Raw genomic sequence first — 15,012 nt, forward strand, 5'->3', positions numbered from 1 at the left:
GGACTTTAAGGGCGCCCTTCTGGGGGCAGCGCACCTCCGGAAGGAAGCCCGTTTCCTGTTACTGCAGGTGCGGGGCTCATCTGTTCCTCCAGAGGTTCATCAACCACAGGATTTAGCACACCCTGCTTGGAATGTCTTTGCCAGTATAATTTCTTCAAAACCCTAGGATGTTTTCTGTTTACTTCCAGTCGGTTCCAACGTGCATGTAATTACAGCCACAAATCTTGTCAAGACGAGTTTTTTTGTTAACTGGTCTCTGTGCTCTGTCCTTCCCCTGCTCTCTCAACTCACTGGTGCCCATGGGGAACGAGTGGCTTTGATTGGAAGGTTACAGTCGGGATCTGGTCTTTGCTGCTTGGGTGGCACCCGCTATCTGGGGAAGGACCTTTCAACAACATGCTTGAGAAAGACCTCAGGCTCGTCTCATCTCTAAGATGGCTTCTTCTTCTTTGGCTCTGCCGTAGTGGTCATGCCAAGGCCATGCCCATCTGCCCTCAGACTACATTCAGGACTAAATTTACCATGCTCATCACCCCGTCTGTCCTGCTGATGAACCAAGTAGAAATCGGCCTGGGGCACTATTCTTAGGACACGTTTCCCATAATGCTCTCCACCCGCAAGCCCTCTCCTGGTCCTGTAGGAACTGGTAAAGAGTTGCCTGGCTCCCTGCCCTCCACCCCAACCTTGCCCCTTGGTGGACTGTTCCCGCGTGGTCCTCAGGTCCATGCAGGGAAAGCTGCTGCTTTCCCCATGTTCCTCGTACCTCAGTCAGGAGTTGGTACCAGCCTTTCCCCTGACCATCACTACACCACTGCTCGTCCTGCCTCTTGTCTAAGGTGGCATTCCTTTAGAGTGTGTGCTGCTCCTCTGACCACCCTCTCTCCCTCCCTACTGCTATCATTCTCCGACCCCCCTCCCGCATTGGATCCCCCTCATTCATTGTACACTTTGGCACCCAGCTCTTGGCCTTCCTTTCCACCCCATGTCCCACCATCATCTTGGATGAGTTCCATGGCCATCCCACATATGGGCTCCCAGACCCCCTCCTCACATCTGAGGAGCTCCTCAACGTCCCTTGGCCACTTACTCCCAAGGGTGGCTTGGGACTTGTTACTGCCCCAAACCTGCTCAGTACCTGCTCAGCCCTCGTCCTTTCTGACCACGTCCCCGTCCTCCTAGGTGACATTTGCTCTACAGTCACCTGCACCTTTTCTAACCTCACCGACCCTTCAATTCACTTTAACAGCTACTGACTCCTATAGTTCTCCTACTTTTCATCTCCCCACCCATCCCTTCAGTGTATACCATCCATCACTGTGACAAATTCCTCGTCAAAACCCTGACCTTTTACTCGTTTCCTTTTTCCCCTCCCAGCTTTCCCCCACTCAAAAATGCAGCCCTTGACCAGTTGCATCCTGCTAGAGATCATCACCAACCAGGCTGCAGGAAAGCCCAGGGCTTTGGGGAGTCTAGTTGCGGTTGTCACAGGTCGTTAAGAAACGTTCTTTGAAGAGGCAGAGAATAATATGGGTGAGTTTGGGGATAATGGAATGGAGGCTTTTGTGAATCAAGGAGTTTGAAGGGAGGAGGAATGGGGATGTAAAAGGAAAAAGGAGCTACAGAGCATTATGGGGATCAGGAAAGAGGAAAAGAGAACTGACTAGTGGAAGCCCTCACCTATTCTGGGCAGCACTGAAGCAAGCCCTGGATGGATATATTCATCTGGCCACAGTGTTAACCAGGTAACAAATCCCCGTTTGTTTTTGGAAGATGGTGGAAACTTAACCCACTCCATGTTTATCTGCTGCCTGGAAGTTTCTAGGACCAGGGACTTGAATTTGGGTTCTTTCATCTTGGAGTTGTTTGAGGGCAAAAGCGAACAGCTACAAATGAATGAGTGAGAAAGGAGATTGTTGTTTGGAGACAAATACCCTGAGCAAGTGGGAAGGATGTGAGGACAAATGAGGCTCTAGGCCTAGAGAGAAGGAAGGACGACCCTTTCATCGAACGCAAGGAGAGGAAGAAAGGGTGAAACTATCATCATTAGTCACCTAAGTGTGGCTCACGTCATCATAACAATCCCCAAATCTCAGGGGATTGTTATGTTTTATACCTAAAACAACTAAGGTCTTCCTTGTTTGTGCTACGTGTTCATCATAGGTTGGCAGGGAAACTACATTTATCAAAGGAACATAGGCTGATGATCAACCACCACCTTGAATGTTGCTGGTTCCTGTGCCACGGAGAAGAGAGCTCTGGAGGGTTTCCTGCTGGAGGTTCCAGCTTGGGTGCGACATGTGCTACTTCCCCTCACAAGTCACTGGCAAGAATTCATCTCTCTCATTCTCCCTCTCTCCCCCCCCCACACCCACTCACCCATGAGGGGGCTAGGAAGTGCTCTATGCACTGATGGCCTCTACAGCGTTTTGTGCCAGGTGGGCTTTAGTTGTAGAACTCACACAAAATGCCTGTGCTGGACATAACCTCGGACAAGCCAGTATCTGCCCAAGATCACACAGAGCAGTAGCAGGATGGCTGGGAGCCAGATTTCCTGTTTCCCAGTCTCTCTGTTCCATGGCGGCCAGGACTCTAAGGTTTTACCTTCAGCAAGGTTAAGAACCCTTTGGAGTGTCCTCCCTTTACTTGGAGTCTCTCTTTTTTTTTAAATAACTTTCCACTTCATTTTTTACGTAAGCTCTATACCCAATGTGGGGCTTGAACTCGTGATCCCAAGATCAAGAGTTGTAGTCTCTACTGACTGAGCCAGCCAGGTGCCCCTGGAGTCATTTTTGTTAATCCTTGCCCCCAAGTGTTGATTGTATCCTCGACTATTGTCAGTCCTATCATGTCCACTAGAATTAAATTTGCTTTCTTCCCTGGGGTCATGTCAGCTGATGAAACATCTAGATGCAGAAGCCTCTGTAGGGCTACTTTGTGGTCTTCCCAGCCTGATTCTTACAGATGGTGAACATTTTGCATACTTTGCCTCCATTTCTTATCAGAACTTCTGTTACATAATACTTTGCCTATCTCTTCTCAGATGCCTTTGCAGAGCTTCATGCTCCCACAGCCCCCATGCTTCTTTCTGTAATAGCATTTGATATAAAAGGACACTTGTCACACCTGAAGCACCTGAGCAGATAGGTTCCACCTTCAGGGAGGCTGTGCAATGGAGAGAACCTGGCCAAGAACCCCAGCAGGCCTTTCTGCATAGCTGTCCATGACTGGAACTCTGAAGGACAGCCAGGAAAGGCACAGAGAGCCTGGGGCTTATAAAGGACATATATATAATAAAAAATTCTGGCAACCCTGGTCATACTTGCTGTGATTATATCCCATAAGACTGCCTCTCAGAATGGATCCTTAGAACAGTCTTTGCTTAGAAAATGCAAGAGATTTGATTGCTTCAATTGCTGGCAATCCAGGACAGACTTCAGGAGCTGGGGACGTTGGAGTTGGTGGTTTCTTACAAGAAGGAGGAACCAAGTAAGGAGTTACTGAATGTAATTTAGGATCAAAGTTCTCAAACCTCTAAGGATCATCTGACTACTTCACAATTTATAGGACAATAAACATGTAGCCACTGGAAAAAAGAATGCAGATCCAGATGTTTAGATAGGTAAGATTTTTAACCAGTTTCAGGTGGAAAAAAACACACAAAGGACACTCACAGGTTATACAGTGTGCTACCATCTATGTAAAAACAAAAAGAGGGGCGCCTGGGTGGCTCATGCGTTAAGCGACTGCTTTCGGCTCAGGTCATGGTCCCAGGGTCCTGGGATCGAGCCCCACATCGGGCTCCCTGCTCAGCGGGAAGCCTGCTTCTCCCTCTCCCACTCCCCTTGCTTATGTTCCCTCTCTCGCTGTGTCTGTCGAATAAATAAAATCTTAAAACAAAAAACCAAAAAGAAACCCAAAAAATCCCCAAGGTTGGGGAGAGTTATATATATATATGCACTCAAATATGCATATTTGGAAGGGTACACGATACTGCTAAATGGTTGTTTTCCTAGAGGGCAACTGGGAAGACGGGGGGGCAGGAACGGGTCACTTTTTATCTTCTGAATTTTGTGCATTCGTGTTCGTTTAAAAGTCAACAAACCAAATGCAATGTGGTATGCTGAAGCAGTAAAACAGGCATTACTAGGAAAATGGTGAAAGCAGAATAGTCTGTAGTCCAGTTAGTAGTATTATCCCAATGTTAACTTCCTAGTTTTAGCAAATTACCAAATTTAACTTTTTTGGTGGCTGTTCCTGGTTCATGATTTCATCCTACCCACTTCTTACCATTAAGACCCATAGAGAAAATTTGGAATTTCTGGCATTTCCTCACATTGGTCCTTGTGCCTGGATGTCCCTTAACCTCTTCTTGTTCTCAGAAGCTGTACTCATCTTTCAAAGCCTTCACCAGTTATTTGCTCTGAAATGCTTAACTCTCCCGGAGACAGGATATGCAGCTTTCGACACACATGGTTTCCTATTGTTTTACACTTAACAATTGGGCTTCCCTGCCAGCTGACTTTAAGATGAAAATTACAGTACAGGTTAAGTTTATTAGGGATTAGGTCCTGTGGAAGGGGAGGTCCCTAAGCCTAGGCAGACCTAGCAAGAGCCTCAGGAGACCCCACAAGGAGCTCACAGAGATGCCCTTCAAAGTTGTCCCAACTTGCAGTGAGAGGGAAAGAGCTCTTAGTCTCCTAGCCAGTTACTGGATATGGGCCACCCAGGAAAGGGGCCATGAACTTGGCAAAGGCAGCCCTCTTAAGCAAAGGGTCTTCTCAAGAGGGCTGACCAGCTGAGGGCTGTCTGTCCGCAATACTTTCAGCAGCTGGGGAGTAAGCGCTTCATTTCTCAAGGTGCTGGGGAGTGGTGTAGTCCACCACACCGTTGTAATTATGACATCGTAATATTCCTAATGTGAGGACTAAAGTAATCGTCCAGTTTTTTTAGGTTAGGTGACTGAAAGTACTCTGGCTTGGTTCTCTGAAGGCAATGGCCCAAACCACAGGATTTTAGGAGGTCCCTTCCTACACTAAGAACCAAGTCTGTCCTTTCCTTGACCAGTTCCTATAGTAGCATGCAGAGATAAACGTTCCCCATGACGAGGCTTCCCGAGAGCCTCAAAAACCATAAGAAATTCATCTTCCATTTGGCAACGACTTTGATTTCATTTTGAGAGAAGTAAAATTTTAGTCAATAACTCTTTAGGTCTTTCGTCTTTTCAAGCAAATGAACACTTTTATTAACATGGTCATTTTTTTTTTCCTTTTTATTACACATGGTAGGGTTTTGACCTCAAATACTTGTCAGGTCTGCTACTCAAATGAACTTATAGCAGGACGACTTATGAACTTCAAAAATACCTAGTCCCTGTCCAGTTTAGGGTCCAATGCAGACAGTCCTCCTTTCCTTTCCCAGCCCCTCAAGAGCCTTTGCAAATCTCTTTTCCATTTTATGCCCGGAATCCCCTGAAATGCATCAGAGTGTTACATCAACTTGTACAAAACCGAGATCTTGTCTCCTATTCTAGGTTCCACATCAAATAAAGCTGAGTTGCGTTGTCCAAACAAACTGACCAGACAGGTTACATCAGATAGCGTGCCACATAAAATTTAAATTTTGAACAAAATACATCTCTTCTCCTTTGGTCTCACACAGAAATCAGAGTCCCGAAACACAGACACTACCATCCTCCACGCTGCCTTCTGATTCATCAGTTCTAGCCAGATCAGCTCCATTCACATTTCCAGTTGAAGTCTGGTCCCTTCTTCTTCAGCTTCTTTAGCAGTTGCTGCATGAAGTAATCTTCTAGAAGTAACGCCGCTCCTTCAGCACCTCCAGAGCTGGAAAACCCCAGCTCTTGAGTCTCACGTGACACAGACTCAAAGTTCCAGGGAGCTATCAAGTCACACAAGAAAGCACAAAGCACCTCAAAATTTAGAAATAACCAAAGCCCAGGAACAAATGTGACTGCTGCAAGAGCTTACAATCTAGGCCCTAATTCTCGTGTGAGAGCATCTTCCAAATAAAAGTTACTTCCCCAAACAAAAAACATTTAACAGAACTTATCTTGAGGTCGTCAACCACAGACCATAGCAGAAACGTAGTGTAAGTGAGGACAGAGTGTAGACAGAGAAAAAAAAAAAAAAAAAAAAGAGAAAACAAAAGGCTCTCTGGTTTCAGCTTCTCAAGGATGTCAGCCAATCTCCATCAGTTGACCAGAATCCGTTGGCTGTCAACCTAAGGCGCAGGTGGGAGAAAGTCATCACTAAGAGATTAAAATCCTGAAAACACAAATCAACACCCCTCACAAATTCAACCACGCAGGACGCCAGCTTTTCGGGATGCCCCCTGCCCCATTGCAGTCTTCTAGTAAAATCTGAACCCGTCCAGCAATGGCCTTCCCTCGGATAATCCCCCCTCTGTCTCCCCGTTGCTCAGTGGCCCCTGGTGTGACTCAGTTTCCTTAAAGGCCTGCACGACTGTCGTTCCAAACCCGTGATTTTGGGTTTCAACCAGACACACTCCAACCTACCTTCTCCCCAACCACCAACGTCAAGAATTTGGACGAGCGACCTCCTCCCCCCGCGGTGCAAACCGAGCAAACGTTCACTTCTCGCCCCCCCGCCCGCAGCTTCCAGCCCCGCGGACCTTTACTGACGCGGGTTTCGTCGGAGGTCCACCGAGGGTCTGGCGACGACCCGGCCCCGCACCCGGCCCCGCACCCGGCCCCGCACCCGGCCCCGCACCCGGCCCCGCCGGCCTCCCGCCTTACCGCCCGCGCTCCTTCAGGACGACTCGCTTCTCTCTATCCGCCGCACCAGCTCCACCAGCATCTCTGCCATCTTCGCGATCTCCTTGGCCTTCTCCTCGGCCTTCTCGCACCTCTTGGCCGCTCTGCCCTCCACTCCATCGTTGGGGTTCTGCAGATGGTTCAGGGCGCTCTCCTCCGACGCCTCCACCTGCGTTTTTATTTGGATGAGCATATTGTCCATCTCCCACAGCTTGCTCCTGTTCCGCATGTAGGCTCTCCCGTGCTCCCGGGTGAGGGCCGCGATGTCCTCCCGCATCTCGTTGATGACTGGGAGCAGGAACTGCTCGAAATCCTCCTCGGGCTCCAGCACTTCCACCTCCTCCGGCTCCGCCAGCTCGACGATGTCCAAGGGCCGCATCCTCCCCGCCTCACCGGAACCGCGGTATCGACGTCTGCTGCGGAGAAAAAATGGAAACTCGCTAGGCTTACCAACAGAGTTCCAGAATATTCTTTAAAACTTTTACCCTTTTTAAACTTTTCGCCTCGCAGAAGCCACGGAAACAAGCGACTTACGAGCAGAGAAGCCGCGAACAAAATGGAGTCCCAGCCGTCAACCAGCGCCCTGCGCGTTGCGGCCCCTTTCACGACACGGCCGTGCCTCTTTACGGTCACGCCGCTCGTAGACCGAGGCGCGGGCGCGCGCTCGTCAACGGGGCGGGGGGCGGAGCAACCACTCTCCTGTGGCCGCGAGCGCGCACGGGTGCGCGCCCGTTTCCCTCATTTCGGCTACCCTCGGTGGCTCGCCCCTCCGCCGCCGTCGTTTTGGGGTGAGCCCTTCTGGGTGCACCCTCCTGTTGGAGGGTTTCTGGAGCACTGAAAGTTACATATTTTTAAGTTATAAACACGATCTTCCTACAATGAAGAAGATAGAAAGGCTGTGGCATCCCCAGATTAACTCCCAATAGCCCCTTCCGCTTTAGTAGCGCCGCCAGACCCCTCTCAGCTGTCTGAAAGGGTAGTTTTCCTTCTTTGAATTACAGTCGGAAATTTCGGGGTGTCTTTCCGCCAGTCGGAGCCCCCCACACTCCAGGGTCCCAGGCCTTGTCCGGTACCTTCATCTCGAGGACCCACCAGACCCAAAGCTCAGTGGATGTGAAGAGGGTTTTTCTGGCTAGCTTTCACACCTTTTACCTGGTTGAGGGTTCTCCGTGAGTCTTATTTAGCTCTGTGTCCCTGAAGCCCTGAGCAGAGCTTGGCACACAGTAAACTTGCTTTAACATTTACTAGACGGAATTTTAAGAAAAGAAGTTAGTTTCCTAGCCTGTTCACCCAGTCACAAAACCAGTAAAAACGTGAGGGATCCAGCTTGCACAAGTGTCGTGCATTTGGCTTCTGTTTTCCTGTCCGTTAAATGGATACAAATCCTAGTTCTGAATATGGCAGAGTTAAGAATGAAATAGTCATGAAAATGCTTTGTAAATACCAAACATATACACCTGTAAGGTCCTTACACTTTAGACTTTTCTCAGGATCTTTATATTTTGGTTGCTCTATTAAAAATCCAACTTTTGGGCTTCCTCGGTATATCAGAGGCAGCTAGCTCATAAGTGTTTTGTATGCGTGAAAGACTCAACAATGAGATACCACTACACCCTTGTTAAAAAGCCCCAAATCCAGAAAACCGATACCACCAAATGCTAGTGAGGATGTGAGGCAACGGGAACTCTCATTCCTTCCTAGTGCAAATGCAAAATGATACACAGTCACCTCGAAAGACTGTTTGGCAGTTTGTTGTTGTTGTTGTTTTTTTTTTTACAAAACTAAGCATACTCTTCCTATATGGTCTACCAATTGTGCTCCTTGGTAGTTCTCCAAATGACTTGAAAGCGGACATCCACACAAAAACTTGCACACACCATGTTTATAGCAGCTCTATTCATACTTGTCCAAACCTGGGAGGATTTAAGCTGTTCTTTAATAGGTGAATGGGAAAATGAACTGGTAATGCTGACCGTGGAGCATTATTGGGCACCGTGAAAATGAATAAGGGGAAACCTCACTAAAACCGAATCAGGAGATTCTGCAGGGGGAGCTCTCATGGCCTTCTTGTCAAGAGCAAATCCAACAGAAAGAGGCACAGGGAAGCTTGCAGGTGGATACTACTTCAGCTACTGCTTTACTATCCTTAGCAGGAGGAGGAAGGGCTTACTTCTCCCCTAGCAACAGTCCAGCCAATAAGAAGCCACTACACTTCAAACTCCTGGTTTACTCCAGTGGACTTTCGGTTTTCAACAGCCCTGCTAACTCCCACTTTCCTCTGTAAAAGAGTGTTCCTCTTTGCAGTGCGTCCTCACCTATGGTCTTGCCACCAGTTGCTTGTCCTGGGTTGCAATTCTCTGCTGTTCCCGAATAAACCCATCTTTTGCTGGTAAAATAACTGGCAGTTTTATTTCAACGTTAACAAAGATCTTTTTTCAGATATCAACATGAATTTCTGCTCTCACCTCCTTGAGATCTTTGACCATTTGCTAAATGAATGAAAAGAGAAGTTAATAGCACTTTAAATATTCTCTATAACCTTGTTAATGTGTTGTCTGCTTGACCTAGCAATTATCTCATTATGTTGATGGATTTGCTAACTTCTTGTAATTCTGTCACTTTTTCAAACACATATAACATACGCATGCAGATATTTTATTCAGTGCACAGAGGTTAGAATCATGATACAATTCTTACCAATTGAAGTTTCAGGAAGGTTTTCCTTTTTATCCCCAAGTCTGCTGGCCAATTTTCTCTTTTTCTTTTGTTTTATTAAACTAATACTTTAACAGATTCTCATTGCAACTTGGTTTCACATTTATTTATTTTTAAATTTAAAAATATTTTACTTATTTGTCAGAGAGAGAGAGCGAGCACACACAAACGGGGAGTGCAGGCAGAAGGAGAAGCAGGGTCTCTTGCTGAGCAAGGAACCTGATCCCAGGACCCTGGGGTCATGACCTGAGCCGAAGGTAGATGCTTAACTGACTGAGTCACTCAGGTGTCCCTTGTTTTCACATTTAAATTTCTCTGAAGTTGTGCGGCATCTTTCATTTGTTGTGATTTAAAAAAAAATTGATTCACACTTTAATTGTAGTGTATTCACATTTTAGTATTACCTAAAAGAAGGGTAAATCTTAAAAATTGATGGCTTTTTAGATTTGACAAAATCCCATATTATTTCAAAGTTTTATTGTGATTTTGCTGCTTGCTCAGTTATGTTTTCTGTAGTATCTGATCTTGTACCTTGCTCTAGAACAGGATGTTCTCAGCTGCAAGTGATTTGTCCCTCAGGGTATGTATATTTGTCAATGTCTGGAGGCATTTTTGACTGTCACAGCTTGCAGCGGAAGGGCTGCTATTGGCATGTAGTGGATAGAGTCCAGGGATATTCTTAGCATTGCCTGGCTAATTTTGATAGTCTTTTGTTTATTTACATTTTTTTCCCTTCAGTCACCTTTCATTTCTTTAAAAATTTCATAAAAAGTCATTTTATATTTTATATCTGATAATTCCAGTATCAGTTACTTTTTGTTTCTGTGACTCATTATGGTGTTTTGTTTCTGTGTGTGTGTAAGTATGTGTGTATAATATTTGACTGAACTTAATTTGGGGGAATCCTAATAGGTTTGTTTGAGAAAGCTACTCCAGCAGGGATTTGTGGTTGTTTCTGTTGGGCACACACCTCCGGATCTGGTAGAGAGCAATCCCATAATTACAAGTTCTCAGAATTCTTTTTTCAAATGTGTATTTATATTTTTATTAGTTGTTTCCACCTATAACCAGAATGTACAAACTGGTGCCTTTGCACAGATTGGAAGATTTTCAAAGGCATGGTTGGTTTAACCCCTCCAAGACCTAGTCTCCCATCCCTCATATTTCTGCTGTTGGTAGCTCTGGATTTGATCTTTGCTCATGCATTTGGTTTTAGTATTCACTTCCTTCCTGGCCACCTTTGGGGATTTCTCTTACATTCTTGCAAGCTCAACAATGCATTTAAAGGAAAGTTTGTTGTAATCTATGCACCCTCTGAGTGTGGTAGAAAAGCATTCTAAAGATATTCTTATCCACCATAACTCCAGAAGCAGATGGCCTCCCTCCAGCCTGCCTTTCCTGCCTTTCCTTGCATCACATCTAAAGCTTGGGTGAGAAGTCACAAGTACATCAGGACTTTCAGGACATTGGAACTCCACCCCTCCTGGGGCATTAAGAGAGGAGGTACTCCAGGAACCCCAGGCTGTTTGCACTGTGAGGACCTGGAGACCAGCAAGTCCCACCTTACCCCCTTTCCAAGTGGAAACCTGGCAGGGATGGGTAATGAAATTAATGGGGCAGAAGCTTATGGCCCCCTCTTTTCCCTCCTGATGGAGTACCTAGCATATTTGACGCTCAGTGGGGATAATTTTAATACCCCCTCCTCTCTATGACAAATTATTTGCAGTAATAAATGTGAAATAAAACTATTTGTGATGTTGTGGGCATTTCATATTCTAGAATAGATCCAGATATTGTTCCAAATGCCTCCTCTTTTGCTTAAAATTTTTCTTTATTGAACTTCATGGGGGGTCAATGTCGTTCAGGGTGCTCCCTTCACATTTCCTTTTTTAAAATTTTTAAAAGATTTTATTTATTTATTTGACAGAGAGAGACACAGCGAGAGAGGGAACACAAGCAGGGGGAGTGGGAGAGGGAGAAGCAGGCCCCCCGCTGAGCAGGGAGCCCAATGCGGGGCTTGATCCCAGGACCCTGGGATCATGACCTGAGCCGAAGGCAGACGTTCAACCGACTGAGCCACCCAGGTGTCCCTCTTTTTTTCCTTTATTAAAAAAAATTTAAAAGTAGGCTGCATGCCCAGTGTGGAGCCTAATGCAGAGCTTGAACTCACAACCCTGAGATCAAGACTGAGCTGAGATCAAGAGTCAGGTGCCTGACTGAGCCACCCAGGTGCCCTGATAATTCATATTTCTTTCCTTTTTTTTTTTTTTTTTTAGATTTTATTTGTTAGAGAGAGAGAGCAAGCACAAGCAGGGGGAGTGGCAGGCAGAGGGAGAAGCAGGCTTCCCGCTGTGCAGGGAGCCCAATGCGAGACTTGAATCCAGGACCCTGGGATCATGACCTGAGCCGAAGGCAGACGCTTAACCGACTGAGCCACCCAGGCATCCCTGATAATTCATATTTCTAACAGCTTCCCAAGTAATGCTGGTATTACTGGTCCTGGGGCCACACTTTGAGACGTACTGCATTCTCTATTTATCCATACTGCTGGGGATGATGGATCTTTGGGTTACCGACAATTTATAGCTATCATGAACAATGAACAATGCCACAACTTGTTTAAGAACAATGGCCATAATCTGATAGTCCCATCTGCTCCTGAAAACAAAGATCTTGGGTATTTTTGAGAAATTTTTGCTGGGATCTCCTAAAACCTTTTGGTGCCTGGAAATCTCTCTGCACATATCCACCACACAGAGACACAAACTGTATTATCTAGGGTTGTGCTGAGTTGAATTGTGTTTCCCACAAACATACACTGAAGTCCTGATTGCCAGTGCCTGTGAATAGGACCTTATCTGGAAACAGGGTCTTTGTAGAAGTAATCCATTGAGGTCGAGCTGGGGTAGGGTGGATTAATCACAATCCAATATGATTTTTTTTAAATGGAACAGTTATAACAATATGCTTTAATAAAAGAGAGGTCAGTCTCAAAATATTGTACTGTACTCATCCTTATTCATGTGATGATGTGAGATGATAAAATGCCTACATGTTGAGGTAACGTGGTGAATGATACAGGCATTGTGACATAGTGTTAGGCTACTGACGACCTTCTGATGAGTCAGAGGGCCATCTGTTTCCAGACCACAGTTGACCTCACGTGTAACTGAAACCATGGAAAGCCAAACTGTGGATAAGGGGGAACTAATGTATTTTATGTCGTGATAATTGTTGGTGCTTGGTGATGGATCAGATTGGTAATATAACTCTTTTGTTTCAAAAATTCTATTATGAAAAGATACCAAAACAAAGACAATTTTACAGATTTGGAAGTCAGACAGCCCCGACTGACTTGACCTGCCTCTTACTGGCTGTATTAGATAACTTGGGAACATTGGTTCCCTTTTCTTTCTTTCTTTTTAAAAAATTTTTCTTATTGTTATGTTAATCACCATACATTACATCATTAGTTTTTGATGTAGTGTTCCATGATTCATTGTTTGTGCATAACACCCAGTGCTCCATGCAGAACGTGCCCTCTTTAATACCCATCACCAGGATAACCCATCCCCCCACCCCAATACGATTTTTTTAAAAAAGATTTTATTTATTTATTTGACAGAGACACAGTGAGAGCAGGAACACAAGCAGGGGAGTGGGAGAGAGAGAAGCAGGCCTCCGGCGGAGCAGGAAGCCCGATGTGGGGCTCTATCCCAGGACCCTGGGATCATGACCTGAGCCGAAGGCAGACGCTTAGTGACTGAGCCACCCAGGCGCCCCTCCAATATGATTACAGTCCTTATAAGAAGAGAAGAAGAGACACGTGGGCAAGATGGCCCTGTGAGCATGGCAGCGTTGGAGAGACTGGAGGGATGCATCTACAAGTCACGGGACACTGAGGATTGCTGGACCTACCACGAGCTGAAAAAGTCAAGGAAGGATCCTTCCCCTGAACTTTCCAGGGCCCAGCCTGGTCTTGCTGACACTGGATTTTAGACTTCTGGCTTTCAGAACTGTGAGAGAATACATTTCTGTTGTTTTAAGCCCCCTGGTTTGTGGTACTTTGTTATGGTAGCCCTGGGAAACAAATACAAGGGTGGTCTGACGCTTTTCCCTCAAAGAGGGGTCAAGTATGTTTTCCTGAGCCAATCAGTGGGTTCCTTTTCACGGGGCCCATTGGAGTCTGATGTTCACGATACCCTCCCACCTCTGCCCTGCCCGCTTTGTCACCAGCCTCCTGGGTCCCTCTGGTGTCTGCCCCTCCTCGGTGGTACTTGGAGAGATTTGTTAACTCAAATCGAAGCAACAGAAGTGGTCAGTGATGCTGGGCTACCAAATACACTTTGTGATTTAGCAGTTCCTGTAAGTTGATTATGCTTTTACCTACACCTACATACCACTCAGCCGCAATTCTGAAACCCAAAAAGCTCTCAAAAGGAAACATTTCTTCTTACCTCCTTTGATGGCAAACCTCACCTGAACTGAGGTGAGGACATTTGTGGCCCTTACATTATTCCATTTACTGTGAATATCGTGTTTTCACTGCATAAATATCAGTGTTTGTGTCAGTTGGCCAGGATCCCAAGAATGAAGTCACATAGACTGGAGACTTGAACAACAGAAATTTGTTTTTCATGGTTCTGGAGGCTGGAAGTCCAAGATCATTATGTGGGTAGGGTTGGTGTCTTTCTGAGACCTCTCTCCTGGCAGTGTGGACAACTGTCTTCTCTCTATGTCCTCACATGGTCGTTCCTCTGTGTACCCTAATCTCCCTTTAAAATAAGGATTGTGGGGAATCTGGGTAGCTCAGTCGGTGAAGCCTCTGCATTCAGCTCAGGTCATGATCCTGGGGTCCCTGGATCGAGTCCCGCATCGGGCTCCCTGCTCTGCGGGGAGTCTGCTTCTCCCTCTCCCCCATCCCTTCACCCCGTTTGTGTTCTATCACTCACTCTCTCAAATAAATAAATAAATAAATAAAATCTCTAAAAATAAAATAAGATAAAATAAAATAAGGATTGGATTAAAGCCCACCCATATGACCTCATTTTACCTTAATGATCTTGTTAAACACCCCATCTCCAAATACATCCATATTCTGAGGTCCTGGGGGGTAAGGACTTGAACACACCAATTTTGGGGAACACAATTCAGCTCACAGCAGTATTTAATCACAGGTGCTGCCCCAGATCTGATGCAGGGAGCTCCTTGACACAGGACATGTAGATCTAAAGATCTAAAGAAGTCTGAGGTCTGGGGCACCTGTTTGGCCCCAGACTCTGTGGAAGGACCTCTATTACAAACAGATCCTGAGGGCATCTAGGGTGTGAAGTGGGTCATCTCTGACCGCTAGGGTCCAGATGAGGTAATCTGTTAGAAGTGACCTGGTCAGGGATGTGCTGTGAGCCACCCACACTCCTGAAATTTCCCATAGCTGGGGTGCTGCTCCACCCACAGCCCAGGCAGGAGTTTGTGGCTTTCTAGAGTACAGAATCTTCTGCTTG

At 46.1% G+C, this 15,012-nt stretch overlaps 1 protein-coding gene across 1 annotated transcript; it reads right to left on the reverse strand.

The window, feature by feature from the left end:
* Positions 1–5,211: 5,211 nt before the first annotated feature.
* MRFAP1 (Morf4 family associated protein 1) lies at positions 5,212–7,417 on the reverse strand. The gene is made up of 3 exons (XM_025887401.2): positions 7,328–7,417; positions 6,776–7,209; positions 5,212–6,240 (listed from the first exon to the last, which is right to left on the reverse strand). Exon 2 carries the CDS (start codon positions 7,170–7,172, stop codon positions 6,789–6,791), a length of 384 nt encoding a protein of 127 aa, XP_025743186.1. The 5' UTR covers positions 7,173–7,209; positions 7,328–7,417; the 3' UTR covers positions 5,212–6,240; positions 6,776–6,788.
* Between the last annotated feature and the right edge of the window lie 7,595 nt (positions 7,418–15,012).

Source organism: Callorhinus ursinus, unplaced genomic scaffold, assembly GCF_003265705.2.
Source record: "Callorhinus ursinus isolate GAN/ISIS: 27379988/994484 unplaced genomic scaffold, GSC_fseal_2.0 scaffold4, whole genome shotgun sequence".
NCBI classification, from domain to species: domain Eukaryota; kingdom Metazoa; phylum Chordata; class Mammalia; order Carnivora; family Otariidae; genus Callorhinus; species Callorhinus ursinus.